Source organism: Lineus longissimus, chromosome 4 (assembly GCF_910592395.1).
Source record: "Lineus longissimus chromosome 4, tnLinLong1.2, whole genome shotgun sequence".
NCBI classification, from domain to species: Eukaryota; Metazoa; Nemertea; class Pilidiophora; order Heteronemertea; family Lineidae; genus Lineus; species Lineus longissimus.
In genome coordinates, this window is record NC_088311.1 from 19637286 (window position 1) to 19659862 (window position 22577).

A 22577-nucleotide genomic window follows, 5' to 3' on the forward strand; every position below is an offset into this window, starting at 1 on the left:
TAAACCAAACAAAAGACTGAGAACGGATGATATCCTGGTGACCTCTAAACCAGGGATCAGCCAGGTCAGAAAAAGTGGTTAACGGCGAGATTTCCCTCAAACAAACCTTTCAGAAAGAAAGACTTCCAGAAGTAGTTGTAGCATCTCATTATGTTCAAACCAGGTGAATTTCTTCCCAAGAATACAAACTGATTCTCTGGAGAAACAAACCACTACCTGGAACTTAGTTCTGTGAATGCCACTGAGTCAGGTTTCGTCCTAGCCTAAGGTACTACAGTTATCTGCCCACGAGATGTCGAGTTAGCGCAACCGAAGATGCCATGTTTCCAATGTAAACTACCAATCAGTGAAGAGTTCCCGTATCTGGTTTGCATCGTATCCCAGCAGCCTCCAGTGGAGTGGGATCTCGGCTCGCGTCCCTTGATGGCAGATGGAGATTATGGGATGGCTGTCTAACAGTGACTGTCTGGGTGGACCGTTCGTCCAACTGCGACTGTCTAGAAACCCATCTGTTGCACACTTCATACATATCATACATACTGTAAGCCCATTCACTTTTGCAGGGCTAAAGTTTAGCAAAACATTCCTTTTCAGGTTCCATTCCATGAATTTCCACATGACATATTCAAAAATTAAAGGAGTGTACAAAGAGCTTTTTCAAAGGCAAGGTATATCTCAGCTCAAAGATCGTAATGTGTAAACCTGGTGGGGATGCTCTTAAAACGTCATTGTCACGTTATCACAGAGTGTTGTCATTTTCCAAAGATAAGCGCTGCAAGGAAAGTTACTTATGAACTGACCTGTATGAGACTGACCTAATGGCTCCCTACCGCTCTGTGTTTATCAAAACCTATCAAACCATAAAGATAAATTTTGATATTGGCGCGTGATTACCTGAGCAGAAAAACAAATGACCAAAGCCTAGCCAAAACGTGCATAAATCATCGATATCAAATTAAAAGGAAATTGCTTCCGATAAATTCCACAGCAAGCTGCAAAACTAGTAGCCAACCTCACATCAACATGATCAAAGAAATATTTACAAAACTGAAATTTGACACTTTTTTAAAGTACCAGTATAACTTAAAGTTGTGTACAACAATTTAAGAAAGCAAAATTGTTGAAGTCCAAGTTAGTCTTGTGCATTGTACTTCATGGCCCTGTGGTAATGCTAGAGCTCACAGGTTCGATTTATTAGTATATGGGATTGTTATTTTCGTTTTTCTCAATACATGGAAAAATGAGATAGGCAATTTGTTTAGGAGCGTGACGATATACTTAAGTTACTGTCTGCCACTGCCATCTGTTGACATAGATTTGAACTAGCACTACTAGAGGGCCTGAAGAAACAATATACACAGAGGGACATGGCCTTTAAGGCTACTTTTTAACTGTCACAATATGGACATGCCATCGAGCAAGACTAAGGAATTAGTCCCAGCAAACAGAAACCCCACAAACCATTCCTAAGTATTTGAATAAGGAAATCATCAAAGGCGGGCCAGTGACAAGCTTAACATGTTTTGTGACTTTTTCAATGGTTTTTTCTATCAACATGATCAAAATCACCTTCTTGTTTTTGTTTGTTAAGCCCAATGATTTCCAAGACATACTCATACTGGCTAAAATATTCATTTTGTCTGACAAGATTATGCTCTCATGTCTGACCAACCAAAGTGGCAACTGGTGCTAAGTCATGGAATCCTTGGAGCAATGTCAGATAGGGATGCTTGACTCATAAGCTGATGGTTGAGGGTTTGACTCCGGGGAAAACCACAAACTGAAGCAGCACATTTAGTGTCCTTGAACAAGACACTTAACCATGCATGCAGTTGCCTCGACCGAGTGAGTGAGCTGCTGAGTTCCCATGACAAGTCAACCCAAGCTGCTGTAGATATATGATCATAAACTGCACCTTTTACTGCAGCGCAACACTTTATCAGGAACAGCGATTTACAGCAGTCCAATCAAATGGTTCAAATGTGCTCAATTTCGAATAACAAGAATTAAAATAATGAGACAGTTAAACTGATGCCGGGCACTCAATTTTAACCTAGGTTAATTGCCGATACATACATTGGAATAGTGAACATCTCCATAATTGACCATGTTTACCGAAATGATCATTGGAAAATTACTAATTGTCTCTTAAACGGCAGGGATGTACACCGTCGGACAATGACTCCAGAACTATGAGAATAGCAAACTTGTCTAACCAGAAGGCTGGCATAGACATTATGGCTGCATACTAACCATCACAGGCAAAAGCAACTTTGGTACATCAAGGCCGAGGTGGATCTAGGGAGGAGGCAACTAGGTATTATTTGGTTCAATTTCCCAAGATTCAGTGGTGGATTTAGGGCGGGGGTGCATGAGGTGTGGGCCCACCCCTTTTCGTTGGAGAGCAACAATTTTCCAGGGCACCTCCCCCCAAGAAGCCAATAAGTACTTCTAATCTTCGCCCACAGATATATTAATACAAATTTCAACATTGCCGTTGTGTGGGCGGATCTACAGATACTATAGATACCAAGTTTCAGAAAAGTTGCACACATGATAACTGCACTATGCCATTGTGTATAACTGCATTTCTATTTTCCTGACCGACGATGGAATTCACACCATGTTGCTTCAGAAGGACCCATATTTATACCTTTACAAGTGGTATTTTAGTATCAGGTGTGAGACAGAGTGCTATTGTTCCGTAGACGCCAGCATGAAATTCTGGTCACTGTTGACATTCTTTTGACGATTTAAAATGTTCCTCACGTTAACATGTTAGAGACTTTATTTCACTTCTCAACCATGCATAACTTGAACACCAACAAGTAGGTGGTAAATTTATTAATTGTCACGTTCACAGCAGGAAAGGAATTGTAACCTATTTGAGAAACGATTTATTCCAGTTGTCTGTCTGAGTGGCACTGTAAAAGCAGATGCCAAACTGTGCATACAAGTCACATCAAGACGACCAATTTCAACACCCAGCTCCTGCCTATGGTTCCCCTTTAACACATGTTTATTGACCATCCTGAATGATGCTTTTGATTGAGTGAACAACCATATTCAAAATTCTCCATGTAGCAGTTAACATGCCAGCCCCCTGAATTAAACTTAAGGGCCGACCTATTCAAATACGCACGGAGAATAGCGCTTTAAATTCTGCCGAGGGGAATGTTTGTGTGAGTAGAGAAACATGGGGTGTCAACCCGAGAAATCTCTAATAGTTTATCAAAGCACAATGAAACGATGTCAATGCTTTATGAGGTGATAATATTAGGGATAAGAGCCAGTATTCGAATCAATGATTCTGTCAAAACATGCCAACACTCCATAGCTTGCGCTCGACCTCCTTTGTGAGGTTATCATGTATACGGTTAGAGGAAAATTTGTTAGGGTCTTTCAAATACTCCAATAGTCACTGTTATAGGACAATAGGACAAGATCACTGATGATACACTTCTTCATATATTTCAATAAATAGACTAGGTTCAAACAGACAGTGTGAGATAGTTCCTATACATGTGAGATATCTTTTCATTTTGACAAAATACTTTATAGGTCTTCTTTTCTTGAAGTGATGGACCCGAATACAATGTTCTGCAGATAGTAGACCGTTTTTTCTGAATTTTCGTCATTTCCAAGGAGTATACTTGTTATAAACTGTACGCCCCACAATTGAGCAATTTTTATCATTTGTGTGGCAATTCAGTCGACTACACATTTGAACCTTGAAACATACGATATTACAAAATGAAAACTACCTTCTCAAATTCCTCTCTCCAGACATTTTTTGATGACTCAGCAGACAAATTACATAGCAGCATAGTGACACAACTACTAATCATAATCCACTGTTACCAATAATCAACAATTAGATGGAAAGCTATCGCCAGCAACTACCACTAGAAAAATTATATTCCCTACCAAGAAAATGCAATGCGTTGCTGTCAGGCAGGCATTTCTATTGAATTGTAAAATAGAAAATTTTTCGGGAAAATTCCAGAAAAATTTAAATGCCCCTCAGAAGCAACCAAAGAATGTGTTTTTGACCATGATTTTGGCCGAACGTTTCAAAAAAGTGTAATTTTGCCCCCCTCCCTGGAGAGCCCTTTTCCCCTCCCATGACCAAAAGGTTAGCTATGCCCCTGCTGACCGCTAGCTCCTGCGTATAGTCCCCCTTTAACTGAGCACCAACACAACATATCAACATAACACAGCCTTTCCTAACAAACCACAAAATAATACGGCAAACACACAACCAATCAATCCTGATGGAAAAGTATCGATTTGGACGATAATCTCAAACTGTGATGAAGGTCACTACAATTAGTGACGGACAGCTGACCAAACTTGTCTCGGCATTATCACCGAGAGATCAGGCTCAGCTTTCAGAGCCGGAATCCCTCGGTCCCCAGGATGACAGTACAGTAGAACCTCTCTATTAAGGACACCCTTGGGACTGACAAGTACTGTCCTCGACAGAGAGGCTTCTAGATTAGAGAGGTCAGATTGAATGATGACAACCATTAATGACCACAACTAATGTCCGTAATGGAGAGGGTGTCCTTATTAGAGAGGCATCCGATAAGGGAGGTTCCACTGTAACTACATCAACTAGCATATTGGTATGTTATCTTGGATGCTCTGCAACAGCCAGAATCAATAGCTTTGCTGCTAGTTGATGCTTCACGTTTTTTTAATAGTTCACATTTGACAACAAATGTTTGAACAATTGGATGATGAATGCAGCTACCATGATACGGTAGAATGGTGACCTTCAATTTTAGGACTCCACATCACCGACCCAAATTACATGGATTCAGGAACGTCAGTTGTGATTGGGACTGTAAGCATGTTAAGAGGACAGTATGACTGGGAACAGAAATCGCCCATTTGCAGAGGGCTTTAGCCACAGGACGCCGTCACTTTGAAAGATATTTTCGCGTCATAAACCCATTCTGATTATCATAATGCACCCCTGGTTCACAGCTTGGTCAATAAATTGATCAACCATGTTATTTTTTTCACATCCATGGGTGTGCAGGTCTAATAATACTAGACAGATACATAAGAAATGGTACCAATATTATGCTAGTCGATCCACTAAATGCCACAACGATTTAGCGCACCCCAATCGAGAGTGACAGTTGCCCATGGTTTTTATATTGATTGGCACAAAGCTTTGGGAAATATTGAAACTTCACATTACACGCTAATACAAGAAGTTACACTGATATTACCAACTATTTCATTTTTAATCTTCCAAGTATTTTTCTGCAAATTACACTTTTCACACTTGACTGAATAACTTGTCAATATTTTCCATCCATTAAGGTACACAGGGCAGGCACTAGTCTTAAGCGATTCAAAATGCAAGCAAGCTGTTTTTTTACCAATAAAACTTTGGAACACACAGGAAGTTTGGAGAGAAATGCAGTACACGCCCCAATCTTTTTCCCGCTCCTGGATCCGCCTCTGCAAAAAGTTATCACACATAGAAATATTTCTGAAATGAAAGTTGCTTAATTCTACATGTATAGATGACCCACTGGAACTTGTTGCAATGGTTCGCAAAACTTGTGATTCTGGCCAATGTGCAGGAGGTTCTTTGCTCATGTTAATCAAGCAACTGGCGATTTTTTTCATCAGAGATCTCTGCACATAAAGTTATCCTGCATAAAAATATTTTAGAAATGAAAGTCAGTTTCAGATGTAGAAATTCCTCGGCCCCCTTGAACTTGTTGCAGTAGATCGAAACCCTGTGATTCAGGCCAAAGGTTCTTGGCTCGTGTTAATTAAGCAACCTGAGGTTTTCTTCATCAAAGATCTCTTCAACAACACCTATAAAGTTATCCAGCATAAAAATATATTTCAAATGAAAGCAAGTTTTTCAGATGTAGAAATACCTTGGCCCCATGGAACTTGTTGGTACAGATCAAAACGTAGGAGCCAGGCCAACGAATGAAAGGTACTTGGCTTGTGTTAATCAGGGAACCTAAGATGCCAAAGGATGAACATGATTGGTGATGCCTGTCTGCTCCACAAGGGTCCCCAGTAGGGGCGGGTGAATCACAAATGTCTGCACCGATATTAGACTATTTAAATTCTGCTGTACCGGCTGAACTTGGCTTAACTTGGTTCTTTTCAAGTAAATTGATAGCGAATGTGAGGTGTTGAATTAGTAGACGATCGAATTAGAAGGAAAAATATCGAACAGGTTTGCAGGCGGATGGTTATGTTAAATATTCTGGTTGTGAGCGAATATTTTGGTTAGAATCAAATGGGAAAATGTTTGAAATGGGCTGGCGTATTCAACCATTATGAAATCAACTGGGTTTGATGTAAAATATTTGACAATTCGTACTTACATGTACAGTGCTACAATATGGTATATCTTGGACCAGCATAAAATCCTTCCTCACTGTGGACAAGCTCAGAACATTATGGGCCGTTGCCCCATATTCTCGGGTTGATCCCATCAAGAGGGATAAATGTCCACCAGAAGGGAATAAGGACCCTTGAATGGTCAATACCTTGACAGACTAATACAATCAAGCATGTACAGGGTGTTAGAAATCCTCTTGGTAGATTTAACATGTTTAAAGTTAAATAATTCCTTTGAGATTACTTTTTTTGAAAAATCTTTTCACTTATAAAAAAAGTGACAGGATTGATGTGAAACTTCGTTAGTTCTTATTTGACCCACTTTCTACCCTAGTAAGGGTCTGCTGAAGAGTAGAGCAGCTTACATATGTGACCCGTCACAGCAAAACCAGGTGCATGTCGCACAGAAGATGAGCCTAAATGACACCAGGAGATAATGGAAGAATTTGATGTGCTCATATTTCATAAAAGGCAGACAATAGTGAAATGAACACACAGTCCGTCTCAACCTGCCAAGCTCAGAACGACATGCACCTGGTTTTGCTGTGATGGGTCACATATGTGATCCATGTGGCCGATTGTCAAGATAATTGTCAATACTATTCACTACTTCAACAAATTATTCAATTCCAAAACTACCAGGAATATTTTCTAACACACTGTACTACTTTCTAATGCATGTAACTTGGTTTCAGATTCAACGTCAATTTTCATTAGAAAATGTTATGAAGGTTTCGTCATTGTTAGGTTGACATGTACCTGGATCGCTCCCCCCAAGGGTTGGAATTCCATCTTGGTCAAATCATCTATGTACACACACGCCAATCTGGTACAATTGACCCCCCTCGGGCTCGGCATGGACGTGGTGTAAAATCATACAGAGACAACCAAAATAGAGAAATATAATGTAAACACTGTATGAATACACACCAAAATGTGCTCTTAAATATTGAGATATGTTGAAATTTTCTTGCAAACTTTCGATGATAGCAAAAGTTATCGAAAAGGGAACGGTCCTTTTTCGTGATGCTGGGATTTGGGATTGACACTCATTTTTAGCAAGATTCGGAAGTATAGTAAATCTGTATCATGACCAAATGATTTATTCCCTGGCCTCCAATGCACACCAGAATAAGAAAATCATGATTTATATCAACCAGAATGTGAAATAAAATCATGATTTATATCAACCATACTCATATACCGGCAAGGGAAGTGCTGCCAGCACAGGCTGTGCAGGTGTGGTCAGAGGTAACAAGAGGTGGCAAAATGTGAAACAAAAAATTTAAAAAATATTTTCGGACAGCGGCCAAATTCGGGTGGGCAGGGACGAAAAACAAGTAATTTTTTTCACCTGGCCATAACCCAGGTGAAAAGCCTCGAAGTCCTTACCATTGACACCAGCAAGACCACCTGGATTTTCCCCCTTAGACACCGCCCCCAAGTACCATTCTGCGATTCAAGTTTCACCAAATCATGCTTATTATGTTGATACTGGTCCAGGACACAGCGAGAAAGTCTGGAATTGTTGCATAGTTGAGATTTTATCCAATTGTTTCAGTGACAATTAAACATAATTAGAGATTCTCACTGGGTCCAGTAACAATTATCATCGGGTTAGGTGGTGATTTAGGTGTGCATGCCCTAACACGATGTGGAATTACTCTATAAATACCATTGATAGTAGGCATTTATTTCTAGCAATATAAAGTTCAAACCAACTTTGACGCACACATCAAAACATCTGCAAACTTATTCAAATGTAGCAGTAAAAAATGTTACATTGGACAACACCCAGGTCCGAACCCACAACTCTGAGGTCGACATGACAAGCACTCTACTGACTGAGCGAAAGGGAATTTCCCTCCAACGTGTCCAAGCTCGGGCTTGTAGTAGTGTGTCATTATATATTGTATCATTTCAAGGAAGTTGTGCCCTCACAACTCGATGCCTAGACAGTGGGGATGGATGTCCCAAGGATGAAGTTTCAGCATCGAACGAAAGATGCCTGCTTAGTATCACAACTATCCTTTGAACCACCATTCTCGGCTGAGTCTCCAAATGTCTATAACTTTTGAGAACACCTTGGTTCGAACATGTTTCGAATCCACAACACAACAAGCACTCTACCGACTGAGCAAAATTTCTCTACAATGTCGGAAAACAAATCTTGTTAAACTTGTCGATACAAAATCATTCGTAATACAACCCTCCCCTGACTGAAAAGAGCTACCATCATTTAGCCAACTTCAGCCAGGAAACTCAACTAAATATATCTCATTGTTTTTTTATTAGACGGTGTTAGATATGAAGTGTTAGCATAATGGTGTTGGTTACTGGCCATTTGACAATGGGGAAATCATTTAGCTTATTTAGGGCTGATGAGATGGGCAGGAGAATATTCATGTGTAAAACGGAGTTGGAAGTAGGAGCAATTCAGAAGATGACTACTATACACTGGTTTAGACTCAGCCATTTCAGTTTCAGTTTTTAGGCAATGTTTTGGTTGGTTCTGGGACTTATGATATAACTAAGATCTCATAGAAGTTTCCATTTCAAATACCAACAGGCAAAATGTGCAGGCCTTTTTTAAAAGCTTTTGTGTAAAGAACCTCAAGCTGTCCTGATTTTTTTGAGACACCCCGTATATCCAGACTCGTCCAACCAAAAATATACTGTTCTCAAAAAATAAGATTTTACAGAAGTTTCCATTTCAAATCCGGACAGCACAGAATCTAATGTTACAAACTTTTCAATTCCAGTCTCAATCGGATCTATTTTCTACGACTGTCAAGAATTTTTTAGAATTCATCATTTGTCAGACTCGTCATGTCAATAAAAGAAATACCATTTATAGAACTCAAAAGATGAATAGATCGGTCGAAATTCAGCATTCAGAAGTTTTTCCATTCTTATGGCGGTTGGTATCCGTGGAGCACCCTGTGGTGTGGCGGTCCAGTTGCTTTGTATCCCTGGATACGTCAGTGGTTGAGGCGGGGTAGCCCAGACCTCAAAATCATCCGTATTATCATCAGATCTGTTTTCTGTAACAAATGTCACAGTCGACAGATGAAATGATATTTCGTTTTAACACTCGCAGCCTAAAACCTCAAAACACCAACTGTGCAGAAAGTTTAAAGTACAGTGGAACCTCCCTTAGCTGACACCTTTCTATTAAGGACACCCTCTCTGTCGGACACTGGTTTTGGTCCCAAATTGGTTGTTTCCCTGCAATTTGACCTCCCTAATCAGGACACCTCTCTTATAAGGACAGCACTTTCAGTCCCGAGGGTGTTCTTAATAGAGAGGTCCTACTGTAATATGTTTTTGTTAATGCCTACATCATCCCTGCATCCTCAAACTCCCCTTTGAAGTGATACACGAGACGGACTGGTAAACTATGCTGGAGAGTTCGCCTCTCTACGGGACATTTCTTTCTGTGTACACCGGTTTATTTTCCTAATGGACAATCTTTAGGCAGGTGAATCTCGGGGGAATCCTCCGTAATTCCTCAAGCAAACCTGAGCTGGCCTCTGGGGTCACCTCACTGTTGTGGTCTTTGATACGGACAAGTTCAGAGCAAGTTTTCGGTGTTAGATTTTCGTGCGGAATTGAAGGCCGGCGAGAATGCTATGGCCGCTCATTGCTACGCCTGCAGCACGGGCAGGTGATAAAGCATGCACAGGTACATCAACCACGGCTGGAGGTTATGTATTGAAACTGTTGAAGAAACAACTTACTTTTTCGTTCTTTGGTATTTGATTGATGGACGCAATTGATATGAAGCGTTCAATATCTTCATTCCGGTTATTCCTTTTTGTTTTATTCGTATGATGGTTCGTCTCTTAGGATGAAAAGCATACTCGTACATTTTTCTCCAATTTACAATAGGACCTCTCTTTTAAAGACACGCTAACAAATGACAAGTGCTGTCTTTAATAGAGATCTGTCCTGATTATAGAAGTCAAATTGAATGCCGGGTAACAATCAATTTGGGTTCAAAACTAGGGTCTTTCATAGATAGGGTGTCCTTCTTTGTCTATTTCAAAGAATTTTCTCATTATAAGGGGTGTGCATGCCCGGTTCACTCCCTGTATTCGCAACCTGCTCAAGGATACTCAGTCAAGGCCCCATCAAGAATGACCTTTACCTTTTAAAAATAAGTTGAAATTGCACTATGCCAATATCAAAACAACAAGACAAAAGATAACTACAAATACGATGGACAGAAATATAGCCATTAAAGCTAAGCGCACACGGGTGACAAAATGACAAAAAAACCTGAAAACATTTGTTTTCAAATATTTTTTCACAATTTGTTGCCCGTCTGCGGGCGACAAAAACAAATGTTTTTCGAAAACATTTGTTCTTGAAACAGTTTTCGAAAATTAAACATGCAATATATTTTTGACCTAGTCAAAATGTTTTTCGTCAAAACGTCGCCCGTTTGCGGGTGATTGCAACGAAACGTAAAACATTTTTTGCGTCATCATCGTCATTAGCCAATCACGATGACGCCATCTTGGAATACGCGGGTGTGACGGGGGTGTGACGTATGGCGCAACCATGGTTACCCCTTGTTTTTGACGTGACTTGCGACGTGACCGTGTCATTTTGTCTCCCGTGTGCGGGTGATTGAAACAAACACGACAAAGACGCAAAACATTTCGTAAACAACTGGAAACAAATGTTTTCAGTTTCGCTGTCAGTTTGTTGCCCGTGTGCGCTCAGCTTAAGCAGGCAGACAGTGACCTAGCAGTATCTCATAATGAACACATAATGAATATTTAAACGCATAATGAACATCGAAACAGCAAAAGCATAAACCCAATTGATGATTTCATCAATGCCAAATTAAACATGCCCGTGCAATCAACTGCAATGACCATCAATCAACATGATCAATGTGGCTGCAATCGCATCAAGTGTATGTTTTTATAAGCTTATGAATTGTGTAGTCAGTTTGGAAAATAACAGTAAAGCACCATGAAGAACATTAGCTTAAAATAGTTTCTGCATGGAGAGGCTTGCCAGTCACTACTTTGACAAAATTGTCTACGATTTTCAGTGATCACCCTATATTGCAGCAAAAATCCTGCCATCCCAATGTCGCTTCTGGTTGGAGACCCTTATAGCATTAAGTGGAAGTTATCATAAGCTTATTAGAAATAACAGTTAAGCACCATGGACAATATGGTTGCTGCAGCTCTAATAGTTTACACCTGGCCTGGTGAGTCCTGTCAATCAACATGTCAAATGTGGCAGATTTGACTCTTGACAGTAACGACCACCTTGTATGGTAGCTGCAGTTTATCATTCAGAGCAACAAACATCAAAATGAAATCAACAATACATCAACAATAGCAAAGCAACATGCAAACAACCCATGAGGAGAAAAGGATCAGAATGACATGACAAAACTAAGTGGTGATAATCATAAACAAAAGAAACTTGACAAAATGAGTATTACCCTTTTGAAATTTCAGAAAACAACTGAAATTCATCAGACCCTTTCTCTGTTCTTTACAAATTTTAGGGAAGGATGGGATCCGTCAGCATGGTTGTCTTAAAAAGTTTCCAGATTCTGTCAAAATTATCAGGAAGTTCAGATTTTGAAGAGCAGGTTTATTACCTCTCTTCCTTATTTCAGAGTTTTTACAAAGTTTTATAATTCTCTTTGGCAAACAGTAACTAATGTTAGGTACTAAATAAAACTCTAGACTGTGAGGCATACCAGATCATATCACAAAATATCGCTAAAAGTACACATATCCAAATAGGTTAAACAAAAGTCTCATAATTATATAAGGGCCAAATTCTATGCTCACTAACATAAATTTGTAACAGACTATAGGAATACATTGATTGATATATCAAATTATAATGACAATTCAGATACAAATATCAGCTGTGTTGACTCTGCCAGCTGAGAGCTCCTCTCGAATTTCTACTTGATGCACGGTATCCAGAAGCCGAGAAGTTAGGATTCACCGCCAAGATTTCGCCTGCTGTGAGAGTGTACAGCCTGCATATGTTCTTTCTACATAGAGTAGCGCTAATGCAATATAATCGACTGTGAATCTGCCGTTGTATAAGGCATAGGCTGCTGATTCTGGTTCTGAACTATGACAGACTGTCCTTGGTTACAGATTTTTTTCTGATTATGCATTTTTTCGAAATTCCAGTATTCAAAATACTAAGTGAATGCAATTTGCCCTTGATTCTAGCAGTCTGAAGAGTAAAGAGTATGCAATTTGCCCTTGATTCTAGCAGTCTGAAGAGTAAAGAGTATGCATTTTGCCCTCGATTCTAGCAGTCAAAACAGTAGAGAGTATGCATTTTGCCCTTGATTCTAGCAGTCAAAACAGTAAAGAGTGTGCATTTTGTCCTTGATTCTAGCAGTCTAAAGAGTAAAGAGTATGCATTTTGCCCTTGATTCTGGCAGTCAAAAGAGTAAAGAGTATGCATTTTGCCCTTGATTCTAGCATTAAGAAGAAGAGAAAAGATTATCCATGTTGCCCTTGATTCAAGCATTCAAAATACAGTCCAAGTCACAAATGACATCCTTCCTGTCGCGCATCAGTTACCCTCAACGTTTGCGAAAGTGGCGCATCAATGACAAATGACAAATTAAGGGGTCAGTGCCTAATTTAAATTTTGTAATAGGCTTGGTAATTTAGGCATATCCTTATGATGGATATACCTTACTGAAAATGAGTGATAGTGATCAGATGGTGGGATCAGGTAATTCATGCTGGGATCTTTTTCACCACCAATCACTTGTGACAGATAAATCATAGCATGGGAGAAAATAATGAACAGAAAGCTCTGGCTAACCCACTTCAAAGATAATCATTTAAAGGGGGACTATAGGCAAGAGCTAGGGAATGAAATTGGAGGTCCTCAGGTGACTAATATGCATAGTTTGGGGACTCTGTCATGTTGCATTCAGTAAATAAATGATATTTCTTGTACAAGCTTGAATAGTTTGATGTACTGTGAGATAGGAGAGACCTGGCTATCAGGGACCTTATGTGACTTGATCTGACCAAGCTGGCTCTTGGCTAAGTCCCCCTTAAAAGAACTCCTAATATTTCCAAGAACTGGCACCACAATGTGTAGGAGAAGCCTCCTACTACTAATTAACTTTTGTCTCTCAAAACATTCCTTAGATAACATGAAAAAAAGTTTGGAATTCAATTCACATTCACAGGTATTCACATAAGAATAGAGGAGATTATCCTGTTAGTTTCAGAGATCTGAATTGATATTTATAGTATTTTTCTTATTTCTTGAGATCTTGTTCAATGAATTATATTGCTCCCATATCATATCATATAAGTATCAAATGCAGTTATTCAGAAGGACAAACAAATACGTAACAATTAGGTACAATCAAAAATATATAGTAGACCAACTCATCATTTTTTATATTCTTGGTACAACCAAACAAATCATTTGAAGACAATTGCACATGGCATAGCTGCCACATGGTCCTAAACCCTAAGGGATGAAGCAATGAATTGCTACCCTTCAATAACACCAGCTGATTATCACATTATGACAATAATGACCCCAAGGCATGACCCTCGTCTCTTATACGGCCAGCCGCCCGCACTGAGGACCGGAGATACAGCCCGAAGCGCTCTCACGCCGCGTCTTGCGCTCGGGCAATGTCATTCTCCTCCATTCAGGCATGCAACAGTCGAGCAAAACGTAGTCACTTACCTATTGTAGGGGTCAGCAGTAAGATCCAGCACAGGACTTGCAGCCTGTTCATCCTGGAAATATCCAACATCACCGAACCACCATAAAGTCACTTTTGATAACTTGGGAACTATTGGCACAACCAAGGGGACAAAATCGTCAATTAGACACTTCCCTTTACCGCGTTCGTCGATACAACCTCGCTATCACGATATAGACAACCTTTGAACTAGCCTATATCATGGCAGCTTCCATATCAACACGTGCTTCTGTTTACATTCAGCAGACGACAAAGTATCCCGCCCAAAATATCGAACTACGCGGAACAATCACCTCTATTGAATTCCTTGATATTTTGAACAAACACTGCGGACTGTGTACGTCGGCAACTAACTTTGGTCACAATGGTCCAATGTGGCGCAAATAGCACAACCAAAGTACTGGGAATAGACATACAAGTAGCCCAGGCTATGGGCAACATTATGCGACATCTGCGCTAAAGCGGCGAAACTAAGGTTTTGCCGGTTACACACATGCGTTTGGTGAAGGGATGACTGCCCGCACCGGAGAAAGACCACACATTTTATATGAAAAAGATTCATAGCAGGCAAAATATTTATACTCGATCCTCGAGAAAGACAATACACAAGATGTCGCATCGTATCTTATCATATCGTGTCAGTTCTGTCACATCTAGATCCTGTGGACATCGGGGTTAATGTTCGCTTCCGCAGACAGACTTATTAATTCCTGATTTCTTCCGGGATGCGTGATACAAGTCTCGTGGCACAGAAACATATCATACAGGAGAAAGACCATTTACTTGAGGCAGTGCCGAAAGACAGGTTTATTTGCATTGAAAAATCTTATATAACGACCATTCACTTAGGACATTATCGAATCTCATTTCATACAAACTATTCATACTGGAGAAAGACCTTTTATATGAGGCATGATCGTGTGACAAATCTCGTTGCAAAGGAACATATTCATACTGGAGAAAAACCATTTGCATGAGGCATTATCGCGTGACAAGTCTCATTGCATAGAAACATATTCATATTGCAGAAAGACCATTAGCATGAGGCATAATCGTGAGACAAGTCTCGTTGCATAGAAACATATTCATACTGGAGAAAGACCATTTGCATGAGGCATTATCGTGAGACAAGTCTCATTGCATAGAAACATATTCATACTGGAGAAAGACCATTTGCATGAGGCATTATTGTGAGACAAGTCTCATTGCATAGAAACATATTCATACTGGAGAAAGACCATTTGCATGAGGCATTATTGTGAGACAAGTCTCATTGCATAGAAACATATTCATACTGGAGAAAGACCATTTGCATGAGGCATTATCGTGAGACAAGTCCCATTTGCATAGAAGCAGATGCATATTGTAGGAAGACCATTAGCATGATACAGCCCGTTTAGAAAAACAGGTCTAGAAATACTGATAAAAGACTGTATGGTAAAGACGCTGAGAACATCATAAACTCCATTTATGCGTAGCCGGGGTATTTGGAATCTTGATGAGATGCAAAAGACGCAAGATCATTTATATCAGACTTGAGAAACGCCATGGCACATGGGTATCATAATGCTGATCTACCGTCGTTGCGCGTTTTATCCATGGAGGAGATTTCAGGATTGAAGTTCACCGCCGGTAAATCACACGCTGAATTTACTGAATGAACTGAATTTACTTTCACATCGGAGGCTACAGTTATGTCGCACCCACCCACCAGATGTCCACCTCGTCCACAGTATTGACCCAAACTATCACTAGGTGTATTTTGGCGCCAGTGTCAGAGCCCGCGAACTGCACCTCACTAAGCTGGCAAGACCCGTCCGGACCGCAACACGGGTGTCATTTAATAGCGCGGTACTTTGAAGGTACCGAGGATGGATTTCACCCAAATTATCTGCTTGCTTATTGTGTCTTCTGCCCTGGGAATTGTATATGTGGATGCACAGGAAGGGGGTAAGTTTTAAATAGCTTTATTTTCAATATCATTATGATATCTTTTTATGGGGGTATTTCATGATGAATCATACAGTAAGCGGTTTTGGCAATTCCCTCATTTCTTCGGCTAGCATTTTCTCCAAGGGTGGCAAAAGCATCAGTTAACCAATTTAAAGAACAAGAAGGAATGTTTGATTGAAATTTCACCATCCATCTCTTAGCCAGTCCCTCTTTAAAAATACAGCTCGGACTTTAAATTTAGTGGAGACTACACTCCGGACACAGTGGACCAGCCTTGCTCCTCACACTAAGTAGACCAAATTAGGATGAGGCAATGGGCTGCCCAGGGAGTCTAGTGGAGACCAGCTTATATCAAACATAAACTGATGGTCATTATGTAGGTCTTTGTTTAAGATGCATCCCTAGACTGAGACATAAGGAATCTGTGTTACTTGGATCCACCCATATAAGGTGTATAATAAAGATGGCATTTGACATGTCTCTGTTGACAATATCTTTTAACCCCCATATTCCTTCTTCAACAGCTGTAGCAGATAGTGGTAAGTTACATAACCCCCCTCCCCAGCTACCAACCCAAGCTTACCCCTCCCACTTCTCATCCTGCATATGTGTTGGGTTGACACAGTTGCACATCACATTAACATTGGGTTGCTTCATCACATCACCTACATCATGCACCTGCTTCCTGCTCCCCTAACAGCCTTATCCCCTCATATGACTCATAAATCTTTTCATTCATTGGTTTGAAGACATTTTATAACCCTTCTGAAAGCTCCTAACAATGTGTCTCCATCAATTAAAGGTTGACTATAGGCAGCTCCTAGGTCGGTCATATTTAGTTACACGAAGTTGCATATAGGTGGTCCCTACTAGACACTGTTGACCATTGTACAAGAAATAATTTTATCACTAAGTTGAACAATACCCAGTTACCTACATGCATTATTGGCCAACCTGAGAACACCAACTTGACCTCCTAGCTTATGCCTATAGTCCCACTTTAATGGCCAGAAATACAACACTTTCCCTTTCTGTGCTTGAAGCGACACTCTAGGCAGGAGTCAGATAGGGCAGATTAGGGTACACGAAATCGCTGATAGGGGTCTCTCCTAATAACAGTACATTGAAACTATTCAAGCTCATATAAGGATATACAACAAAATTTAATCCATAGCCTTTTCTATGCATACTAGTCACCTGAAGACTACCATTTTGACCATGTCACTACCCCATTTTACTTGCAAGGGGAGGAGCATGTGATTGACCTTACATGCCATATGAAAGGGCATTACACAGCTTGTGTAAAAACTCTGGGACAACCATAGAAAGATTGCAAAACCCTAAAAGTCCAAACTAATTATACTTTGTCAAAAAGGAACCTAATTTGCAGAAATGACCCCCCTGGGATGCCTCATTTGTTGCCTTTTGGTGTAAAATCTGTAATTATATTTAAGACACCACAATTACAACCCAAGGTCCTATCCCAAACTAGGCCTGGTTATCCTTTAAGGGCAATAGAACTGTGGGGGTTCTTTGGAAAACTTCAATGTTTGGTCCCTTTTTGACAGCCCCCTGTTGTTCAGAAGAATTGGTGTTAATTTTGTCCCTGGAACAATACTGGGGGATTGACTTGGGAATAGAGTCTTTCGACATGCCAGGCCACCTAATAATTGTGTAGCATCCTCCACACATTATTTTGACACATTCTGCATTACTTTATAAAATAAATACTGAATGATCAACAATAAGAACTGCAGTAGAACCTCTCTATTAAGGACACCCTCAGGACTGGCAAATGCTGTCCTTAATAGAGAGGTGTCCTGATTAGAGAGATCAAATTGAATGGAAAGTACCAATTTGGGACCAAAACTAGTGTCCTTAATAGAGAGGTGTCCGCTAAGGGAGGTTCCACTGTATCTATAAGATCATCTGATCTGAACACATAGCAGACTCTTAACTGGTAATAAAGGAAGGGTTTCTTTTTTTCCATGTTTGCCGTTTGATTACACTAGATATTTTTTAGCCATAACAAAATGTCTCAACTAAAGATGCACACTTAATCAGGTGGTCTTATAGAGGTGAATTTAGAGTATTGATAGTGCTGTGTTCGTCCATGGTAACTAATCCCTCCTGCCTTATTTCTGCTAATTTCAGCGTAGTTAAACAATAACCTTTAGTAACACTACTCATTGACGAATGAATATATTGATTCCAACAAAAACAATTATTAAAAAGGAATAATCTGCCGGAAATCTTAACAAAATTTAAGCTATAATCTTTAAAGTCAGTTGAAAACAGAGGAAGGTTTAGCAGGAATTAGCTTGCCAAGAAGGACAGGCCATGCTCACGAACAAGATGTTGACTTGAAAGCTATTGATGTTTTTTCCACAGTCACTTAGAATACAAAATCCTCTTGATAGCTAGCCAGTTCTCAAGGGTTAAATATTCGAGGGACATTGAAAAACTCAACAATTATTTAAGCACAATCAATGTCAAGTCTAAGAGCATAAATATTCAGGTTATGTTGACATTTCCTTACTTCAGCTTGCGAGGGGGAATGAAAATTATCATGAAAGTTCAAGGTCAGAGTGCAAGAATGCCAAGTGAATGATATCTCAATGAAAAAAATCATACTTTTGTTTATGAATCTTCAGAAGTTGAATGCAGTTTGTAAGATGTGCTGTGATAGTGCACTCTAATTGGCCATCTGTGTCATTAGCTAGGGGACCATCTCAGAATACCCTGAACCCACAAAAGATGAGATCATGGAGATGGTTTTATCTGGGCGATTGAAAAATCATGATTGCTCGTATCTTCATTTGACTTCCTTTTGGCTTCAATTGGAAAAAAGTGGGACATTCATTCTATATCATATGTAATTCAGTCGATCATGTATTCATATAATGCAGCTATGGTAAACTCATTTTCCTGAAAATTGCATTACATGAAATTTTTTCTGAAATAACATCATGAAGCCTTTTCTACTACTGTTTTTTAAGGGGGAGGGATCTGGAGAGAGATGAATGATTTCATATTTTTTGGCTCAGACTATTTTGAGATGGTCCATTTCAACCTCAAATTTATTGCCTCTTACAAAAATTTTTAAAATGAAATTTAACAAAGTTTTCCGGATTTTACAGAGGTGCAAAAACTGGCTCATAACTAGAAAAAATATATCACCAGACACAACTCCTTGTGCTACATGTACCTCTATGCAAATAAACGCCACAGAGCAATGTGTTACAAGAATGTATCAGAATAATTTTTTCGCCCCTTCAGGTTTGTTCCCGGTGGTCTTCAATCTTGCCACGGATGCCTACATAACTACGAACGCCACCTGTGGCGAGAATGGGCGGGAGATGTACTGTAAACTAGTCGACCACGTCATCAAAAAGCGCGTGGAAAATATTCATTGCGGAGTCTGTGATTTGAGCCAATCGCATCCGTCCCTGAATCATGACATTAAATACGCCATCGACGGGTCGAATTATTGGTGGCAGAGTCCGAGTATTACGCAGGGGTTTCGTTATCACTTCGTCACCGTCGACCTTGACCTCAGACAGGTAAGATTCTTCTTCTTCTATTACTGTAAACGATATGAATTTTACAAGTATTTTATTTTTGCAAGTATGTGCTGTCAAACACAATTTTAAAGGCACAAAAAAATTAACGCTGTTTTATTCAGCCACTAAATTTCGGCAGCCAAGTCACAATTGACATCCTTCTTGCTTCGCGTCAGATAAGCCCAACGTACGCACGATTTGCGTGCCAGTGATGAACCAGTTACCCTGTGCTTATCTCTCTATGATTTGCATATATCACGTGCGACTTACTGTGTGTGACCAACGTGCTGGGTAGCACCACAGTGGTACGCCAATGATGCAAATTAAGGGATGTCAGTTGTGAATCGGACTGTATTGAGTTTACAGTTTTACCAAATTTTAGCTTCGCAACTCTTTGACAGTTCACTTGAACACTGCAATATTTTTCTCACAGTGTTCCCATGTGTTTGCCCGTCGAAATGCCATCTTGATATCTGTATGTGTGTACCTCCATAGAAGGATATCTTGATCAAATATTTTGCTCCATTAACTACTTCAAGATAGTAATGACCAATTTAATAGTGGCTGGTATTTGGGTGGTAGCGCTCCGAGAGCAAAATAAAGCATAACTTCCAGTGCGATTCTCAGACAATAATATTTTCATTATTTTAACTCTTGATTTTCAAGTAGACCTCACTCATTGTACAAAAATCTTGCATCCATTCGATCCCTATCCTTAGTCGTTACGGTGTCTGTCCAGTGAACAGTGTCAGAAGGCCTAGGGTTCAAGGCTGTCATTCAGAGAGCATCTCATAAGTCCAATTCTGACTGGGGGACACTTTAATAAACTTGGTACAAGCATACCAGGCTATACCCCAAAGCTGAAGAGTCCATGGAACATATTCTTTGTTATACACAGTGTTTCAAAACCACTCGAGCACGTTTTCATATCAGCTATACACCAGCGGACACTTTAATAAACTTGGTACAAGCATACCAGGCTATACCCCAAAGCAGAAGCGTCCATGGAACATATTCTTTGTTATACAGGGTGTTTCAAAACCACTCGAGCACGTTTTCATATCAGCTATACACCAACGGGTTTAAAATGTTCACTTGTCCACCCTAGAATAACTAAGCATACCAGGCTATACCCCAAAGCAGAAGCGTCCATGGATCATATTCTTTGTTATACAGGGTGTTTGAAAACCACTCGAGCACGTTTTCATATCAGCTATACACCAGCGGGTTTAAAATGTTCACTTGTCCACCCTAGAATAACTAAGGACATAGCCATTGGACTGATCTTCCTGTCTGTATAGCAGGGTATGCCTGTGACACGATTGTACTCGGTATATGTACTTACTCTGTAGAACTTTCGACATACTATCTGTAGTATTGTCTTAAGTGCAGCCAGAGCAGCTGTAACATTCGATGTAGTAGTCACGTCCTTCACATCATAGCGTTCTTTTCATTATGTCCACCTAATTGATTCAATTAATATGGAGGCAAAATTCCTGGTTGAAATTAACATGAATTTTCCATGTGTTTCTGTTGCTTGTATGTCAGAGGTCAAAGCCATCACAATAAGACAATTCCCATGATTTGCGATGATTTCCAGTCAAGACTGTCTGCATTGAAGTATTCATTTCCTGGAAGTTTTTAAAATAGCAATGGGGAAAGTTACATTGTACAGATGGGTGTTTGATGAAGCTATTGTCATAATGTGGTTGTCATTGGTCTGTTCTAATCAGAAATCTGATGACCAAACTTGGATTTTCGATTCCTGGTCGATCCCGGTACACTCATGTGATAGAGAGGTAGACTCTCTTTGACAGTGTAGGTTTCCTCCATGGTATCAACTTTCCTCCAACTCACATTAAAATTGCCCAATATTCACCTCAGCCTGGCTCTCAACTTAATCATTTTTTAACTAATCATCCCAAATCACGCTGAAATAAGGTTGTCAATTATGTAAATCTCTGTGGAATGAACTGCAAATGCATTATTTCTGTCGTTGCTACATGTAACTGTAGTCATGATCTCATGTAACAAAAATCACTCCTTGCGGAGATAATTGATGCAAGTTGCTGCGACAAAAAATGGTTGTTTTCCTATGGGCACTTTTAAAAAGCTTGGTGCACTGGCCAGAGTGGGTTAACTAGGGTTAATAAGATAAAGAGGCATCTGATAAATACACCTACCCGATTGAACAATTTGGGGCTATAAAACATCAATAATTTGCTATAATTTTCCTAATACTAATGACTAATTTTGTGAGCCTCTAATGTAAATGATACTTGGATACTTCCATTGATGGTGACAGTTTTCACTCCACAGGATGACTGGGAGTGGTATCACCCTCGTAATATGGCCGCAATGAGGTCAATTTTAGGCCTACATACAGAGTGGCCCCAAAAATACTACCCAATAACTTTATGGCACTGATAAAATACAAGTGGAAGCTAGAGAGACCATCAAGATGTCTTGAAAAATGAAATCATCACTGATTTAAAAACGGAGACCATCAGGATATCTTGAAAAAAGATATCATCAGGATATCTTGAAAAATGATATCATCAGGATATCTTGAAAAATGAGACCATCAGGATATCTTGAAAAATAAGACCATCAGATAATCTTGATTCAGTATAGAGCCAGTTTTTGAAGCAAAGCCGGGCATGATTCCAGAATCTTTCCAAATCAGTTCTTTTTTCAGCCCCGATAACCCCCAAATTTGCTTCATAAAACTGACTCTAGAGCTAACTCCACACGCAAATGAAAATAAGAGCTAAATAGCCCACCACGCAGCCCCCCTTCGACTGTCACACATGCCCCCACTGGGGGGTCAGTCAAGATGAGGGGGGGGGGCTGAGTTCGGGACTATTGAGCTCTTGTTTTCACGATACTTTGCTAAAACTACTGGACTGAATCTAGAATCTTCATCT

At 39.9% G+C, this 22577-nt stretch overlaps 2 protein-coding genes across 3 annotated transcripts in view; one reads left to right on the forward strand and one right to left on the reverse strand.

Annotated features, from left to right (window-relative positions):
* The window catches only part of LOC135486537 (inactive tyrosine-protein kinase transmembrane receptor ROR1-like), a 139363-nt gene extending 125099 nt beyond the window's left edge, over window positions 1–14264 (reverse strand). For both annotated transcript variants that reach the window (XM_064769392.1, XM_064769390.1), the window contains exon 1: window positions 14116–14264. In XM_064769392.1, the coding sequence (XP_064625462.1) occupies window positions 14116–14185 (70 nt within the window). In that variant the 5' untranslated portion in view covers window positions 14186–14264. The remainder of the gene's footprint in view (window positions 1–14115) is intronic.
* Window positions 14265–15952: 1688 nt separating this feature from the next.
* Window positions 15953–22577, forward strand: part of LOC135486817 (laminin subunit alpha lam-3-like) — a 43022-nt gene continuing 36397 nt past the window's right edge. Inside the window, exons 1-3 of the mRNA XM_064769918.1 lie at window positions 15953–16084; window positions 16612–16626; window positions 19367–19650. Of these exons, the coding sequence (XP_064625988.1) occupies window positions 16006–16084; window positions 16612–16626; window positions 19367–19650 (378 nt within the window). The 5' untranslated portion in view covers window positions 15953–16005. The remainder of the gene's footprint in view (window positions 16085–16611; window positions 16627–19366; window positions 19651–22577) is intronic.